At 37.6% G+C, this 18,910-nt stretch overlaps 1 protein-coding gene across 3 annotated transcripts in view; it reads left to right on the forward strand.

Moving 5' to 3' along the window:
* The window catches only part of AASS (aminoadipate-semialdehyde synthase), a 63,376-nt gene that overhangs the window by 26,450 nt on the left and 18,016 nt on the right, over positions 1 to 18,910 (forward strand). For 2 of the 3 annotated variants that reach the window (XM_015067309.3, XM_015067310.3), the window contains exons 12-15: positions 11,981 to 12,040; positions 12,203 to 12,270; positions 14,923 to 15,044; positions 15,231 to 15,357. In XM_015067309.3, coding sequence (XP_014922795.3) covers positions 11,981 to 12,040; positions 12,203 to 12,270; positions 14,923 to 15,044; positions 15,231 to 15,357 — 377 coding nt within the window. The remainder of the gene's footprint in view (positions 1 to 11,980; positions 12,041 to 12,202; positions 12,271 to 14,922; positions 15,045 to 15,230; positions 15,358 to 18,910) is intronic. The other variant, XM_027075355.2, reaches the window with a different exon arrangement.

Below are 18,910 nucleotides of genomic sequence, written 5' to 3' on the forward strand. Positions count from 1 at the left end.
ATTTTTATTTTTTAAATGTTTATATTTATTTTCACAGAGAGAGAGAGAGGGAGAGAGAGGATGCATGAGTGGGGGAGGGGCAGAGAGAGAGAGGGAGAGAGAGAATACCAAGCAGGCTCTACATTGTCAGTGCAGAGCCAAACATGGGGCTCAATCCCAAGAACCGTGAGAACCAAGAGTTGGATGCTTAACCGACTGAGCCACCCAGGTGTCCCTGCATGTTTATTTTTAATTGAATGCTGGATATTGTGTATGTAAAATTGTAGAGATGATTTGAGGCTCTTTGGATGTCGTGTAATTTTCTCCAGAGAAGATTTCCTTTGTTTCTGGCAGGGAGAAAATCACCTCAGTTCAGTGACAGAAGGGGAAAGCCAGGCTTTAGATGTTTAGAAATCTGATGTCTTTCAATTCATCATTTATTTGAAAATGCAGTCTTTCAGGATCCCAAATGAAAATCTGGCATTGACTGGGGTCCCCTTCAGCAGAACTGAAACTCCAATTTTTATTACAATATTATTTAAAGTTGGCCATAAGCTCTTCCCAGTTTCTCTGCATCCCAGCTGCCACTTCCACATTGGCAACTACACCCATGGAAAGTGGTGACAGATGCCAGACTCATCACTTTGGGCTTCCTTCTCCGGAATTATGGTGCAACAAGTCTTACCTATCTTAAAAATTTTTTTAAATTTTAACTTCAGTATAGTTAACATATAATAGTATATTATTTCATGTGTACAATGTAGTGATTCAACAATTCTAAACATTACTCAGTGCTCGTTTTGGTAAGTGTACCCTTAATCCTATTCACCTGTCTCATACATCCCTTCACCCACCTTCCCCCTCGTAAGCATCTGTTTGTTCTTTATATTTAAGAGTTTATTTTTTGGTTTGTCTCCTTTTTTCCTTTGTTTGCTTAATTCCACATATGAGGAAAACCATGTGGTATTTATTTGTCTTTCTCTGATTGACTTATTTTGCTTAGCACTATATTCTTTGATTCCATCCATGTTGTTGTACATGACGGGATTTCATTCTTTTTTTAAAAAATTATTTATTATTTTTGAGAGAGAGAGAGAGAGAGCACACAAGCAGAGGGAGGGGCAGAGGGAGAGAGAGAGATACAGAGGATCTGAAGCAGGTTCTGTGCTAACAGCAGCCAGCCTGATGCGGAGCCTGAACTGCAGAGGGAGAGAGAGAGATACAGAGGATCTGAAGCAGGTTCTGTGCTAACAGCAGCCAGCCTGATGCGGAGCCTGAACTCACCAACTGCGAGATCATGACCTGAGCCGAAGTCAGATGCTCAATCGACTGAGCCACCCAGGCACCCAAGGATTTCATTCTTTTTTATGACTGAGTAAAATTTCAGTGTGTGTGTGTGTGTGTGTGTGTGTGTGTGTGTGTGTGTATACACCACACCTTTTTTTATCCATTCATCTATTAATGGATGGATGGGCTGCTTCCATGATTTGTCTATTATAAATAATGCTGCAATAAACATAGGGGTGCGTGTATCTTTTCAAATTAGTGGTGTCATATTCTTTGGGTAAATACCCAGTAGTGGAATTACTGGATCATATGGTAGTTCTATTTTTAATTTTCTGAGAAACCTCCATACTGTTTTCCACAGTGGCTGCTCCAGTTTGCAATCCCATCAACAGTAACAGTGCACATGTGTTCCTTTTTCTCCACACCCTTCCCAGCATTTGTTGTTTCTTGTGTTTATGATTTTAGCCATTCTGACAGGTGTAAGGTGATATCTCATTGCAGTTTTGATTTGCATTCCCCTGATGATGAGTGATGTTGAGCATCTTTTCATGTGTCATGTTGACCTTCTGTATATCTTCTTTGGAGAAACGTCTGTTCATGTCTTCTGCCCATTTTTAATTGGATTATTTATTTGTTTGTTTTGGTGTTGAGTTATATAGTTCCTTATATATTTTGAATACTAAGCCTTTATGAGATAATGTCATTTGCAAATATCTTCTCCCATTCAGTAGGTTGCCTTTTAGTTCTGTTGATTGTTTCCTTTGCTGTGTAGAAATTTTTGTTTTGATGTAGTCCCAATAGTTTATTTTTGCTTTTGTTTCCCTTGCCTTAGAAGACTTATCTAGAAAAATGTTGCTATGGCCAGTGTTGGAAAAATTACTACCTGTGCTGTCTTCTAGGATTTTTGAGCTTTAGGGTATTACATGTACGTCCTTAGTGCATTTTGAGTTTATTTTTGTGTATGATGTAAGAAAGTGGTCCATTTTCATTATTTTGCATATAGCTATCTCCAAAAACCATTTGTTGAAAAGGCTGTCTTTCCCATTGGATATTCTTTCCTGCTTTGTCAAAGATTAATTGACTATAAGATTACGGGTTTCTTTCTGGGCTCTCTATTTTGTTCTGTTGATCTGTGTGTCTATTTTTGTGCCAATACCTTACTGTTTTGATGACAACAGCTTTGTAGTGTAACTTAAAATCTGGGATTATCATACCCCTAGTTTTGGTTTTCTTTTTTAAGATTGTTTTGGCTATTTGGGGTCTTTTGTGGTTCCATAAAAATTTTAGTATTGTTTGTTCTACTTTTATGAAAAATACTATTGGTATTTTGATAGGGATTGCATTAAACCTATAGATTGCTTGGGATAGTATGGACATTTTAATAATATTTGTTCTTCCAGTTCATGAGCATGAAATATCTTTCCATTTGTTTGTGCCATCTTCAGTTTCTTTCATCAATGTTTTCTAGTTTTCATAGTACAGGTCTTTCACCTCCTAGCTTATTGCTAAGTTTAATAATAAACTCCTAAGCAGTAATAAACTCCTAAGTTTATTGCTAGATATTTTATTCTTTTTGGTGCAAAGGTAAATGGGATTTCTTAATTTCTGTTTCTGCTGCTTCATTATTAGTATATTGAAATGCAGTGGATTTGTGTCCATTGATTTTGTATCCCATGACCTTACTGAATTCATGTGTCAGTTCTAGTAGTTTCTTGGTGGAGTCTCTAGAGTTTTCTATATATAGTATCATGTCATCTGCAAATAGTGGAAGTTTTGCTTCTTCCTTTTTAATTTAGATGGCTTTTATCCCTTTTTCTTATCTCATTGCTGTGGCTAGGACTTCCAGTACGATGTTAAATAAAGATGGAGAAAGTGGACATCTTTGTCTTGCTCCCAACCTTAGGGAAAAGCTCTCATTTTCCCCCCATTGAGTGTGATGTTAGCTGTGGGTTTTTCATATAGGGCCTTTATTTTGTTGATGTTCCCTCTAAACTTATCTTGTTAAGGGTTTTTATAATCAATGGATGTTGTACTTTGTCATATGTTTTCCTGCATCTATTGAAATATTCATATGATTTTTATCTTTTCTTTTGTTGATGTGATGTAGCACACCGATTTGCAAATATTGAACCAAGCTTGCATCCCAGAAACAAATCCCACTTGATCATGGTGAATGATTTTTTAAAATATATTTTGGATTTTATTTGCTAATATTTTGTTGAGGATTTTTGCATCTATTTTCATCATGGATATTGGCCTGTAGTTTGTTTTTTGTTTTTTGGTTTTTTTTTTTAGTGTGTTTATCTAGTTTTAGTATCAGGGTAATGCTGGCCTCATAGAATCAACCTAGAAGCTATACTTCCCCTTTTATTTTTTGGAATAGTTTAAGAAGACTATAGGTATTGACTCTTCTTTAAATGTTTGGTAGAATTCACCTGTGAAGCCATCTTATCTTGGACTTCTGTTTGTTGGGAGCTTTTTGATTACTTATTCAATTTCATTGCTGATAATTGGTCTGTTCAAATTTTCTGTTGCTTCCTGATTCAATTTTGGGAGGTTATATGTTCCCAAGAATTTATCCATTTCTTATAGTTTGTCTATTTGTTGGCATATCATTTTTCATAATATTTTTCATAATATTCTTTTAGTCATTTGTATTTTTGTGGTGTTGGTTGTTATTTCTCCTCTTTTATTTCTGATTTTGTTTATTTGAGTCCTCTCTGTTTGTTTCTCTCTCTCTCTGTTTTTTTTTTTTTTTGGATGAGTCTGGTTAAAATTTTGTTGGTGTTTTCAAAGAACTAGTTCCTGGTTTCATTGCTCTGTCTATTGTTTGTTGCGTTTTTGTTTGTTTGTTTCTATTTTGTTTGTTTCTGCTCTAGTATTTATTATTTCTTTCCTTCTACTGGTTTTGGGTCTTGTTTATTGTTCTTTTTCTAGCTCCTCTGAGATTTGAGATTTTTCTATTTGAGATTTTTCTTGCTTCTTGGTATAGGCCTATATTGTTATAAACTTCCTTCTTAGAACAGCTTATGTTGCATCTCAAAGATTTTGGACCATTGTGTTTGCATTTTAATTTGTCTTCATGTATTTTTTTTTTTGAGAGAGAGAGATAGAGACAGAGAGACAGAGAGAGAGAAAGAGAGCGAGTAGAGGAGATGCAGAGAGAGAAAGAGACACAGAATCCAAAGCAGGCTCCAGGCTCTGAGCTCTTGGCACAGAGCACAATGCAGGGCTCGAACTCACAAACTGCAAGGTCATGACCTGAGCCAGAGTCAGATGCTCAGACTGAGCCACCCAGGCGCCCCTGTCTCTGTGTATTTTTTTATTTTCTCTTTGATTTCTTCTTTGAGCTATTCATTGTTCAGCAGCTTTTTATGTAATGTCCATGCATTTGTGGTCTTTCCAGATTATTTTCTTGTGGTTGATTTCTAGTTTCATAGTGTTGTGGTCAGAAAAGATACATGGTATGAATGTGATCTTTTTGAATTTGTTGAGATTGTTTTGTGGCCTAATATGTGATCTATTCTGGAGAATGTCCCATGTGCACTTGAAAATAATGTGTATTATGCTATTTTAGGATGGAAAGGTCTGAACATATCTGTTAGATCCATCTGGTCCAATGTGTCATTCAGACACTGTTTCCTTGTTGAATTTCTGTTTGGATGATCTACTCATTGATGTAATTGGGTGTTGAAGTCCCCTACTGTTGTTGTATGACTATCAATTATTTCCTTTATGTTTGTTATTAACTGCTCTATGTATTTGGGTATTCCTATGTTGGGTGCATACATATTTATAATTGTTATATTTTCTTGTTGTATTGTTTTCTGAATGATTATATAGTGTCCTTCTTTGTCTCTTGTTACAGTCTTTGTTTTAAAGTCTTTGCTGTTCAATATAAGTATTGTTATCCCAGTTTTCACATCTGTTTGCATGATAAATTTTGTATTTCTTCACTTTCAGTCTGCATGTGTCTTTAGGTCTGATGTGAGTCTCTTGTGGGCAGTGTGTAGATCGATCTTGCTTTTTTATCCATTCTGTCACCATATGTCTTTTGATTGGAGCAAATAGTCCATTTACATTCAAAGTAATTATTTATGGGTATGTATTTATTGCTATTTTGTTGTTTTATGGTTGTTTTTGAGGATCTTCTCTATTTTCTTTCTTCTTTTGCTCTTGTCTTTAATGGCTAGTTGACTTTTCCTAGTGATATATTTGGGTTCTTTCTGTTTTATTTTTTTGCATATCTATTACTGATTTTTGATTTGTGGTTTTTACTTAGTTTGTATATAACATCTTCTGTGTATGTCAGTCTATATTAAGATGATGCCCACTTAAGTTTGAACCCATTCTTTACCCCTTTCTCTCCCACATTTTAGGTATATGGTGTCATACTTTACATCCTTTTATTTTGTGATTTCCTTGACTGATTTTTATAGATATACTTAATTTTTCTGCTTTTGTGCTTCCTACTTTTCTTACTCCCATTTATGTTCTTTCCTTTCCACTCAAAGAGGCTCCTTTAATATTTCCTGTAGGGCTGGTTTGGTGATCATGAATTCCTTCACTTTTATTTATTTTAAAATGTTTATTTATTTTGAGAGAGAGAGAGAGCATGAGTGGGGAAGGGACAGAGACAGAGGTAGAGAGAGAATCCTAAGCAGATTCCATGTTCAGTGCAGAGCCTAATGTGGGGCTCAATTTCACAACTGTGAGATCATGACCTGAGCTAAAATCAAGAGTCAGATGTTTAACTAACTGAGCCACCCAGGTCTCTCAGAATTCCTTTACCTTTAGTTTGTCTGAGAAACTCTTTATCTCTACTTCTATTGTGAACTATAGACTTGCTGGATAGAGAATTCTTGGCAGAAGGTTTTTTTTCTTTCATTACTTTGATTATATCATGCCACTGTCTTCTGGCCTACAAAGTTTCTTCTTCTTTTTTTTTTTTTTAACTTTTTAAATGTTTATTTATTTGAGAGAGAGAGAGAGAGAGAAAGCGTGAGTGGGGGAGGAGCAGAGAGAGAGGGAGACACAGAATCTGAAGCAGGCTCCAGGCTCTGAGCTGTCAGCACAGAGCCCAACACAGGACTTGAACCCATAAACCATGAGATTATGACCTGAGCTGAAGTCAGACACTTAACCAACTGAACCACCCGGGCAGCCTTGGCCTACAAAGTTTCTGGTGAAAAATCTGCTGATAGCTTTATAAGGTTTCCATTGTATGTAAATGTTTTCTTTTCTCTTGCTGCTTGTAAAATTCTCTCTTTGGCACTACTTTTTGCCATTTTAATTATATGTGGTTTTGTGTGGATCTCCTTGGGTTGATTTTGTTGGGGGCTTTCTATGCCTCTTGGATCTAGATTTCAGTTTCCTTCCCTGAGATTAGAGAAGTTTTAAGCTATTCTTCAAATAAATATTCTGCTCCCCTTTTCTGTCTCTTCTTCTGGGATCCCTATAATGTAGATGCATTACACTTGATTGTGTAGCTGAGTTCCCTAAGTCTATTTTCATTTGTATTATTATTTTTCTCTTATCTGCTTATTATTTTTCTCTTCGCTTATAGATAACAATCAAGCTGATTGTTATCTGTCCTCCAGATCCCTGATATTTTCTTCTGCTTTCTCTAGACCACTATTCCATCTAATGTATTTAAAAATTTTTTTTAATGTTTATTTATTTTTGAGACAGAGAGAGACAGAGCATGAGCAGGGGAAGAACAGAGAGAGGGGGGGGGACACAGAATCTGAAGCAGGCTCCAGGCTGTGAGCTGTCAGCACAGACCCCAATGCAGGACTTGAACTCACAGACTGCAAGATCATGACCTGAGCCAAAGTCAGATGCTCAACTGACTGAGCCACCCAGGCGCTTCTCCATCTAGTGTATTTTAAATTTCAATTATTGAGTTCTTCACCTCTGATTTGTTCTTTTTTATGTTTTCTATCTCTTTGTTAAGGGTCTCACTGAGGCCCTCCACTCTTTTCTCAAGTCCAGCGAGTATCTTTGTGGCCATTAGTCTAAAGTCTCCTTAGGCATATTACTCATTTCTGTTTCACTTAGGTTATCTTGTTCTGGTTTTATCCTGTTCTTTCATCTGAGACATATTACTCTATCTCCTCATTTTGTCTAACTCTCTGTTAGACAAACTCTCTGTTGTCTAACTGTCTGTTTTTACGTGTTAGGAAAGTCAGCTACATCTCTTGCTTTTGAAAGTAGTGGCCTTATGAAGAAGAGATCCTGTAGGGCCCTGTAGTGCAATGTCCCCTGTTGCCCAGAACCTGGCGCTTCACGGATGTCTCCTGTGTGTGCTGCGTGCACTCTGCTGTTGTGGCTCAGCAGATTTTTCCTTTAGTCCAGTTGTCTGCAATGGCTCTCTTTGCCTGTTTTGGGCAAGGTTTGATCCCTGTGACGTTAGTAGGTTTGTCTGGGGCTGCCTTAAGCTGGAGTTAGGTCAGACCTGGCTTTTGCCATAGATGTAGTAGCACTGAGGTGCAGTTTGCTTTCCCTGTTTTGTCTCCTGGGAAGCTTTTATAAGTGGGTGGGGCCTGCAGTGAGATCAGCTATCTGCCCCCAACCCACTGCTGTGCCTGCAGTCTGACTAGTATGTGTGGTTCATTTTCTTTCTCCCTGAGGTACGCATCACTTTGGAGTACTGCTGGTCTGTCAGGGCTGCTTGCACCCTGCCAAGCTTGTGGCACTGCTTTGGATGGACTCAGACCAAGAGTGTATTGGAAGGGGTGGATCTGCAGAAGCCCGACGTGTCAGATGTGGGGTGTTAGCAAGGCTTGCACAGGTCTTCTGTGGAGTAGACATTCAGCTGAAGCTGGGCTTGAGGGGGTGTGTCTGCAGGGGAACACTTGGGTGGGGCACACTATTAGCAAGATAGGTAGGAGCCTATGTGCTATGCTGCTTTCAGCTGGTGGCCCGGTGTTTAGCCTGGGGGATGGGGCAGGGAAATTGCACAGGCCAGCTCCTTCATTCCTAGAGAAGTCTTTCATGGATCCTTGTCTCTCCAGCTCGCACTCTGAGATTAGTAAACAAATCTTCCTCCAATATACCCCAGGCGATTTTCAGACTGCTGCTTCTATGCTGTGTCTCACTCGAGCTTTTTGTTGTGCTGTCTCTTTAAGGGTAGGGACTCAGTTTCATCTTGCCTTCCAGGCTCTCCCAGAGCCAAACCAACAGATTTTTAAAGTTCCAGGTTTTAAGTCCTGGTGCTTGTAAGAACCTGTGAAATTCGGCCTCTCTGTTTTTCAAAACCAAATGTTACTGGGATTCATCTTGTCTGTGTGGGCTCCCAGTGTGAGAGTCTGTTTCTCTCCCCTCTCTGTGCCTGTGTTGCCCCTCCCTCCTGTGGAAAGTTCTGCAGGTCCCTGTGTCTCAGCCCTTCCCACCCTCTTTGATGTGGCCTCTTTTCATTTAGCTGTGGAGAGTTTGTTCTGCCAGTCTACAAGTCGTTTTCTGGGTTATTTGAACTGATGTGTTTGTTGTCTAGTTGTATCTGTGGGAAAAGGTGAGCTTAGGATCCTCCTATTCTGCTGTCTTCCCAGAAAAAAAAAATTTATCTATCTTTTGAAGCCAAAAATTGAGGCTTTTCATGTTTTACCTGGTTTTACTCAATGGGAGGATTGGTCTGAAAAGATCTAATTCACCCTTGTTTAGAAGGGAAATGTCCAAAAAAAAAAAAGAGGTTAGAGTGGGAGAGAGCCAAAGCATAAGAGACTCTTAAAAACTGAGAACAAACTGAGGGTTGATGGAGGGTGGGAGGGAGGGGAGGGTGGGTGATGGGTATTGAGGAGGGCACCTTTTGGGATGAGCACTGGGTGTTGTATGGAAACCAATTTGACGATAAACTTCATATATTGAAAAATAAATAAAAAATAAAGGCATTGTATTATGAAAAAAAAATAGAAGGGAAATGTCCATTTAAAAAGATGATATGTTTTTGCTTACTAAATCAGCAGTTTGATAGTCTCTTAGGCAACGTGACAAAAATATCTGACAGTTGGAGAGTTTTGGTCAGACTGAGGCAGGTGATATTGCCTATGACTAAGCCGGCTTCTCTAAATTGTCACATATTTTTCCTTTTATACATCACAATAGTCTTCCAGACAGTGTGGTGGGATTCTCTTAGGGGCATCTATCTCAGCATTATATATATGCAGTGGACATTTGTGAAAATGTATGGCTATTTATTGTAGTCTTGATTTGTGTGTATCTGCTTACCACTAAAAAATTAAGTATTTTGTCTCTGTTCTCGTCTGATAACTGTATTGGAGCTGTATTTTCCTTTTTGACGTAAGATTCAGACCCTGTGGCATTGCAGGGCACAGGCTATCATTTTGAGCCAATAGAAAAGTTTGTTTCACTTGAATTAATTAGATAGTTATTGTCTGCTGGAACAAGGCACACATATGGTTGAAGAAAATGAAAATATACCTTCTGACCTATAGTAAGATGAGGTCCAGGAAGGGAATGAGATAAGTGCGCAACGCTGCCATAAAGTGGAATATGACAATCATTAGAAAAATGTTAATGGAGTTGTGGAGGGTGAGGCTCTGTCCTGTTGGGTAAAGCAAGAAAGGTTTTATGAAAGAGGTGACATTTGAGCTGGCTCTTGGTAGATGTATAGGATCTGTTCGTTTGCATGGGAATGGGAGGCATACTATCTGATGGAGACAGGAGAGCAAAGGTGGGAGTTAATTTGACAGAGGGTTTCTGTGAGCTGTCAAGTCTGACAGAGTAAAAGGAGTATGTTGGTTCCATATTGCAAAGGGTCTTAACACCAGGATAAATAGCTTGACATTAATTTAGGAGAGAGTGATGAGCTCTCAAAGGTGGCATATGTAAAAGTGACAAGGCATACCATATGCTTTAGGGCGCTTGTGCTTGTAGTTCTGTCATGATTGAATTCTAGCAAGGAAGGCAGTTAATATAATAGTTCAGCAAGCAGCCTTTTGTTGTCTTTTAGGTTTGCCTTTCTGTAGGTGGACTCAAGACACTTAGTTCATTTTCTTGGAAAAAATCCATATGATTATTGCATGTATCCACTAATATATTTATTGAATATTTACCATTGTATTGCACAGGCAAGATGCCAAAGTGCAGTTCTTACCTTCAAGGTGTGCTTCGGGGCAGATTTTGATTAAGGCTTCACAGAGGAGGCAGTTCTTCAGCTATATCCTGGAGGACGAGGAGTAAGAATTCCATGTAGAGGAATAGCATGTGAGACATCCACCTGGTATAGAGGCATGGGAAAGCTGATGTAGATAAGCAGCTCCACACTGTTAATAGGACTTGAGTTTTGAGTATGAGACAAAAGGGAGAATTGAGGTCGGAGAGGCAGACTATAGAGAGTCTTGGAAGCCATCTAGGGAGCTAGAGACTTTATCCTGAGGGTATCGAAAAGCTAGTAAATGATTTCAAATAGACACAGAAGAAATGGTCACATTTTGGTTTTAGAGTGAAGGTAAATGGAAGGCGAGAGGTGGGAGGTAGTTCCCATGGTCTCAGTAAGGCCTAAGTAAGGCTGTAGAGTTAGAGATAAACAGTAGAGAAAATGAAGAGACTAAAGAGTTCAGTGGTTTAGCCATATGCCAAGTGAAATTCAAATCTCGTCTTGTTTACTAATGGCTCCTGGCCTGCAGGCAGGGCTGGCAGGTGGAGCAGTCAGCCTGACGGGGAGTGCTCCATAGGTGCCTGGGCAGAAGAAGCGGTGGGAAGACTGCAGGTATCCCAATTCCATGAGCTTCCCCAAAGGTGCCCTGCCTTACAGATATATGTATCTTTTTTTTTAATGCCTGTATCCCAGGGATAGCCGAAGTGTCATATGTTTTAGATACATGAAAGTAGTTTTGATATTTATTTTAATACAGTAAACAAATATTCTTCTGCCAGTATCTGGTAGGTACATTTTTGTCTTTTCTTAGCTGGGTGAGTGCTCTAGACTTTAACCTAAAAGGATAAGGAGGGAATGGTTGTCTCACTGATCCTACGGCCCTGGCCATCAGAAGCAATAAAACTAACGTATATGACCTCTACCCTTTGGCAGTCTACTCAGGAGTTGGATATCTTGGAAGAAAGGAGGAGGATTAGAAGGATGCTGGGGTGTTAATATGAGAGATGTGGCTTTTGTTGTTGGCCATCTGACTCAGTCTTGTGAGATTAATGGGAAGACTGGGTGACTTTTTGAGGTCTACTTGGTCAAGCCATTTTCCCTGACACTTTTGAAATTCTGATGTGCTTATACATAGAACTAATCTTGGTGTGAGGTAGACTCCCTATTGCAGGGTTGGGGACTTTTTGTCTGGAAGACCCATTCTCTCTTCTGATAGAACAATGTCCTATCCTTTGGGATAGGATACAGGCCTTCTGAGTGGGGACAATGGCTGCACCGCTTGTGGTGATGTTTGTAGCATGCTCAATATGACACATCTAACTGGAGGGGAAGGATAAACTACTTTGTGTTTTCCACAAGCAAAGATGATTATAATCAAATTTTAGTTTTAAAATTGGAACTTGTACTGAAATAGTATGTTCTTGGGGGGCACAATCCATTGCCTGTAGACCTCTATTACCAATTATTTATATTCAGTGCTCTTTAGAAAACTTTTCTAACTTATTTTTTCCTTTGACTAATATTTTAATATGTAAACAAACACCAAGAATCCTTTGCAATGTCATTTATCTCTTACCAATCTCATTTTTCTTTCAGATATTATCAGATGCAACACAGCCTCTTGAAAGTCAGAATTTTTCTCCAGTGGTGCGGGACGTAAGTTATAATAGTTTTTTCCATGAATGTATTTTTTCCACTACCTTCCTCTCTCCCTCTCTCCCTTACTCTCTCCATCTTTGTTCTCTGTCAGTCATAAGCCCATGTTTGTGGGTCTAAAATATGGACACTAAAGAAATGTCTTGTGTCATACACATTTAGGCAGTGATTACATCCAACGGTACATTGCCTGATAAATATAAATATATCCAGAAACTCCGAGAGAACAGGTAAGCATTATTCTTATCTTGGATTTGTTGAGTATTTTTAAATGTTTCTATGTGAGTTCACGATACTAGGCTTATACAATTTTGAAAATGTCTTTAAGTATAGGAAATCCATACTAAGTGACTAGCTGAAACCAGTGGGAATTATTTTCCTCTGAACATCATTTTGGTTTTCTAATCTCCTGCGTTGACTTGTATGTAAGCAAGTAAAGTCCAAAAAGTTCTCCTTTGGGCAGCACCTTGTTCTTTCTCTAGAATTTTGCATAGTGTTATGTCTCAGGTGTTTTCTCAAAGAACATAAGCACGCTAACCTTTTTTGTGGTATTTTCAGTCTGGTTTCTAGTTGCGGATTTGGACTTTGTTTCGTTTAGTATGATGTTTAGATAAGTGGGCTCTTATTTAGAAATTAACAGAAGTAGTGAAGAAAGCAAATGGTGAGAGGTCAGTTTTCCCTGGGGATTCTTCTTAGGAGGAAGATGCCAAACAGTAATGTGGTAAATCTACCCAAGAGAATAGTCCTCTTAGAAAAGTACTCAGCTAAGGCCCTTGTTTCTTTAATTGATTTTACTCTTCAGAATTTGAAAGCATTGACATTTCTTTGGAATGTTCTGGTCCTCTTCAGCTGATTGCACTTGATTTGTGTTTATATCTGCTCCACTGGTCTATTCACATCTAACAAAATAACCCATGCACTGAATTCTCAGGAGAGACCAGAGTGGAAAAATTAAAAAGAAACAAACTGCCTTAGCTTCTTTCTCAGTTCTTCTGTCTATAAGAAATAAAGAGATCTGCTAGGATCAAGTATACTACTCCTGTGCTTGTCCATCTGTGGTAGTTTTCTAATAGTTACTTTTTATGTGTCAATGAAATATTCTGGCATAAGATAGCAAGAGTGATTTTTTTTTTAAGTGGCTAGCACTATAGGCCCATGGGAGAGTTTCTTAGAGAGGAAACTTCACATGTGTTAGTTTTTCATAACTCTCTGTATTTTTTTATTCTTATCTGCTGATGATCTCTTATATTGCTAATCCTAATAACATGTCTAACGTGACCAGTCACAATGATGTTTTCACTGTTACACACCATCTTTCTTGTAGCAGCAAGTCTGCTAGGACTTCCTGCCCTCCTTCCTAATGGAATATTCTGTCAGGAAACTGATAATGAAGACTGTATTTTGAAAGGAAATTTAAGTTATCTTAAATATCTTCCTTATTCGAATGTTCTTTTCATCACTTAGCACCATGACTATTAACCTGGAGTCTTTGAGGTTGCCCATGGGGTGGACAGTATTAAAATGTAGGAACAAGTTTTAAAAAATGTATTTTGAACATTTTATTTTTAGGCATCAAAAGTGTAATTTATTTACATAGACCATAGAAAGTGTTGTTAGAAAGGATATACAATAACCAAATTACTAGTTCCCTTCTAGGGGTTGAAATGGATGCGGACAGAGGTTAAAGTAGAATCACCTCATCAGTAACATGAGTGTTGGGGTGAAGAGGGGCAGGGACATTTTGTATTTAAATTTATTTGTATTCATGGAGTGCCTGAGTGGTTCAGTTGGTTGAGTGTCTAACTCTTGATTTTGGCTCAGGTCATGGTCTCACAGTTCATGGGATCAAGCCCCGCATCAGGCTTAGCACTGGCAACAGAGAGCCTGCTTGGGATTCTCTCTCTCTCCCTCTTTCTCTTCCCCTCCTCCCTGCAACCTGCTCGTGCATACACATACACACTCCCTCTCTCAAAATGAATAAATAAGCATTAAAAGATACATTTATTTGTATTCACTTATAATTAACGGAAAGGTTAAAGTTTGAGAGACAGCTTGACCTAAAAGATTCCAACAGCAGAGCCTTCTGCTTACGTCTCTGGCACAAAGCCATTTCCATGGTCTTACACTGGTATCTGGGAATTTGACTCAACAGAGTTTTAATGAATATCTTCCATATTTAAGACAAGATTTGTTGAGCATTACTGGGTTTATAAAGATGAACAAGACAGTCACGGTCTTGGAGGTCATAATTTGTAGGAAAGACAGAGAGTTAATCTGACAGGAAGGGACAAATTCCAACAGAATAAACTGTTCAGGCATTAAAATCCTGCCTCGTAACTCATCTTAGGTTTTTACATTTAACCCATGGCATTTGTGATTTCAAAACTATGGTTTTAATTGTTTTCAAGCGACCCTAATGATAAATGACAAGCAATGCCTAATATGGCTAATAATAATCTCCTTCTCAGATTGTTGTCTCCTCAGATTGTTGTGAGGAGGAAATAGGGTTTCTGATGTAAAGGCCCTGGCATGGTTTTAAATCATGTCCCCTGGAAGGATAAAGTGTGAAACCAGGTTACTCAGTTGTGAGTAAGCCAGGCAGTGGTCCAGAATTGCACCTCAGTAATGGTTGGGAATTCGTGAAAGTTCATGGACAGTCACTTCAGAGAGGTCAGGGTCTGTTGTTCATCACACAAAATCTAAAATAATTAATGGAAAATGTTGGTATAAGGAACTCCTGTTGAGGTTCTTGTTGTAAGAAATGTGGGAAAAATTATCATTTCACAGTCTAAGATTTGGTTTGTTTTGGGGACAGAAAGATTTTGTTATTTAAATTTCTTTTGTTGTTAAAGTTTTCTCTTCCTCCCCTCTTTTATTTGTAGGGAGCTTGCTCAATCACTTTCAATGGGCACCAAGAAAAAGGTCTTGGTTCTTGGATCTGGTTATGTATCTGAGCCTGTACTGGAATATCTGTCAAGAGATGACAGTATACAAATAACAGTAGGTAAATAGCCCTAAGTTTTAGAGCAGAAGACGAAAAACTGATTTCAAAACGTGCTTACTCTGTGAATTTCAGATGACCATCTTGTTTCTAAACTTTGAGAAATTCTTTTTGGAGCTGTTAAAATGTGTTTTACTCTCTGATTAGTGAAAGGAAACCTAAAGTTGGACTTTTATATTCTTGAAATAGGGTCTGATATGAAGAACCAAACTGAACAGTTAGGCAAGAAATATAATATTAATCCTGTTAGCATGGACATTAGTAAACAAGAAGAGAAATTGAGCTCCTTGGTGGCAAAACAGGACCTTGTCATCAGGTTAGTATCTAGGTAGAGAAGATGGCCATATATTTTGTTGTCATTTCTCTTTTTTCTTATTTTCCCTTTCTCTGCTCTAAGTAAACTTTCAAATGAAGTGTGTACCCAGATATGACCAAATCATAAGTGTATAGTTCAGTGAATTTTCACAGTGAACACACTTTGTAACCATCATTAACATCCAAGCACAGAGTAACAGTACCCCAGAAGCCACCCATGTGTCCCTTTCCATTATTAGCCCTATCCCCCAAGGGTAAGCACTATCATGGCTTCTCATGTACATTAGTTCTTGCTAGCTTTCAACTTTGTATAGTTGGAACCACTCAGTCTGTCCTCATTTGTGGCTGCCTTCTTTCTTTAACACTGTGATTGTGAGAGTTGTTTGTGTTGTTGCTTATAATTATAGTTTATTCATTTTCATTGCTATGTAACATTCCATTGTGTGAATATACCATTATTATCCATTTGACTGTTGATGGGTGTTTAGATTGCTTCTGGAATTTGGCTATTATGAATTGTGTTGCTGTGGACATTTCAGTATTTGTCTTTTGATTGCCATATGTATACATTTCTATTGGAAATCTATCTAAAAGTGGAGCTGCTGGGTCAGAGGTCTTCATGTTTCATTTATTTTGGTGGCCATTTTATCCTTTGAACTTATAAAGTTTAAGTGAACATAAGTAGGTTCTCTAGCCTTATGACCATTTTTAGTCTTATCATAGGAACAGATCTTGAAATATAGCTTTTATTACTGATAAAAATGCAGATCTAACTTCTAGGTACAGAGCTACATGAGAGTCACTCTATAATTAAACCTAGTTTTGAAATACCAAAGTGATGAGAATAAGCATTTATTCTTAGAATATGATTTTTCCAAGATGGACGGAAGAAAATTACCTGCTCATCCATAATTAAGTCATTTTCATAGTTAGATTAGATTAAAGTGATATCTTTGGAGGAAGTTCTGTGATGTTCTACTTTAAAGAAAAAAGGGGCTGCAAAAACACAATGAGAGGTAATTCTGTGTGGGAACGTGTGCATTATCTCTTGATGTATTTAAGTTAAAGTCTCACTGTAGGCACTTAAAATATTATTCTATTTATACAAATTTAATGTGCAATAATTTTTATTCAGCAAATATTCACCAATGACCATGGACCTTGACTGTCAGTGATGTGATTATGATTCATAATGGAATGTTCTAATGTCCTGAATAAAACAAAGAAATCTGTTTTACCACACATAGGTACCTAAATAAAACATTTTTTTTCTTAAAGACAACATATAAGACACACTTGGAATTAAATCTGAAGCAAAACATGACAAGATAATAATCTATTAATATGTTGCAAATTTTAAAATTTAGCAAACTGATGGCCTTGAATAAGATTTAGCATTAACAAAATCTGTTTTATATTTAGTTTTTCTCAGTTGGTTGAGTTTCCATGCTGAATAGTGTTAATGTTGTTGAACATCCTGTACCGTTCTTTAAATAATTTAAATTTTTTTTAAGTTGGAGAAGGAGTGTTTTGATGAAAACACAGTGGTCACCAAAATAAAATGAACAAAGAATATGTTTCCCAAAAAATTCATAATAGTATGTCAAATCCTCGTGGTTTTAATTTTGCAATTCTAGTTTTTAATGATTTAATGCAAAGTAGTAATTGAGTTTCATAAGTTACTTTGAAAATTCCATTTGTATTTTGTGTATGTTTTAATAAGTGGCATTTCCAACTATTTGGATTAATTGGGTTTGAGTCAACTCAAATAACTGAAGAGTTATGTCCCTTTGAGTAGGTACTATATTACATACTCAGTGAGTTATGAATGCAAATCCTTTTGTCTAAAACAGGTACCATTAATCAAAGTCCTGGCATTCTAGTTCTCAGCATATTATTCGGTTAGTGCAGATTATGCCAGAGTTTACAAATGTTATTAGATCTTGATAAAGTTTTTATCAAGAAAGGCTTTAATGTGGGGAATGTGGGGAAAAAAATCCCTACTTAATTTTTAAGATGATGCCATTGTACATTTTCTATGAATATTTTTCCAACAGAGTCTTGCAACTATTTTGTTCATGGGCTTTTAGAGGCTACTGTGTTTAGCAATAATTCTTTGTGATTAAAAAAGTCAAAAAACAGGGGCGCCTGGGTGAGTCAGTTGATTAAGTGTCCTACACTTGATTTCTGTTCTGGTCATAATCTCATGGTTTGTGAGATTTGTGGTGACAGGGCGTAGCCTGCTTGGGATTCTCTCTCTCTCTCTCTCTCTCTCTCTCTCTCTCTCTCTGTTTATCTCTCTCAAAATAAATAAATAAGCTAAAAAACCCAAAAGACATTAGGAGTTTTCCTATTGATACTGGCAAAATAGGTACACAATTGTATTCCATATGATCATAAATCTAAGTAGCAATACTTCATTAAAATTTTGTTTTAATGTTTATTTATTTTTTGAGAGAGAGAGTGAGACGGAGTGTGAGTAGGGGAGGGCCAGAGAGAGGGAGACACAGAATCCGAAGCAGGCTCCAGGCTCTGAGCTGTCAGCACAGAGCCCGACGTGGGGCTCGAACTCATGGACCGCGAGATCATGACCTGAGCTGAAGTCGGATGCCCAACCGACTGAGCCACACAGGCGCCCCTAAGTAGCAATACTGTACTAACCTGAGGAGGCATAAGTATCTCAGAGGTGGTTTATTGTTTTGTTTTATATAAAATAGAGAAAATCTGAAGTTTGCAGGATGAATTTGTCAAGTACAGTGATGTAGTGTGATAATGTTTATAAGTTTGTACTTACATTTTCATTGTACTATGTAGATTGCTTCAGCAAATAGGCAATAAGCTAGTAGAACTTGACTATTATTATGCAGTTGACAGGATGTTTTATTATTCTTTGGATAGAATATGACTATGTTCATTTATATTAACATTTATGGAAATTTATTTTATTTTTTGTGATTGTCTAGTCCCAGTGCCAAATTAAAACACCAAAGCCAATTTTTTAAAAAACCTGACTGAAGTTGAGTTTTGAGCACAGTTTCATTTTTTGCCTAGCATATAGACTTCTAGCCATTTTGATAGCCTTTACACCAATCAATACCATTAAAGCTTATTTCCTCCTTTGGACCTTCCTAGATTCTATTCTGTAATGTAACATATGGGTCACTTTGACTTAGTTTAACCTAACCTGATGGCCATTTGGGAAATGTGGAGGAAAAAGAAAAGCAACCTTATCTTTTAGTAGGGGATCCAAGACAGAAAATCATAGAACTATAAAGATGAATGGAACAAATCCCATTAAATGTTACCAAAAAAAAAAAAAAAACAAACAAACCCCAAAACAAAAACAAATAGCTGAATGAATGCAGAAGAAGGAGATCTGGCTTTGGGGGAATCTGAGAGAGTTTCTTGGAGAAGATACCTCTTCAGACATTTCTTTATGGAGGGTATGGCCTGGATGGAGGTGAGTGGGTGAATGTAATATTCCAAGTAGAAGGTATAGTGAGAGTAAAGTTTCAGGGCTAGAAAAGTACGGACTGTGAGTGGAGAATTACAAT

This window comes from Acinonyx jubatus, chromosome A2 (assembly GCF_027475565.1).
Source record: "Acinonyx jubatus isolate Ajub_Pintada_27869175 chromosome A2, VMU_Ajub_asm_v1.0, whole genome shotgun sequence".
Lineage (NCBI taxonomy): Eukaryota > Metazoa > Chordata > Mammalia > Carnivora > Felidae > Acinonyx > Acinonyx jubatus.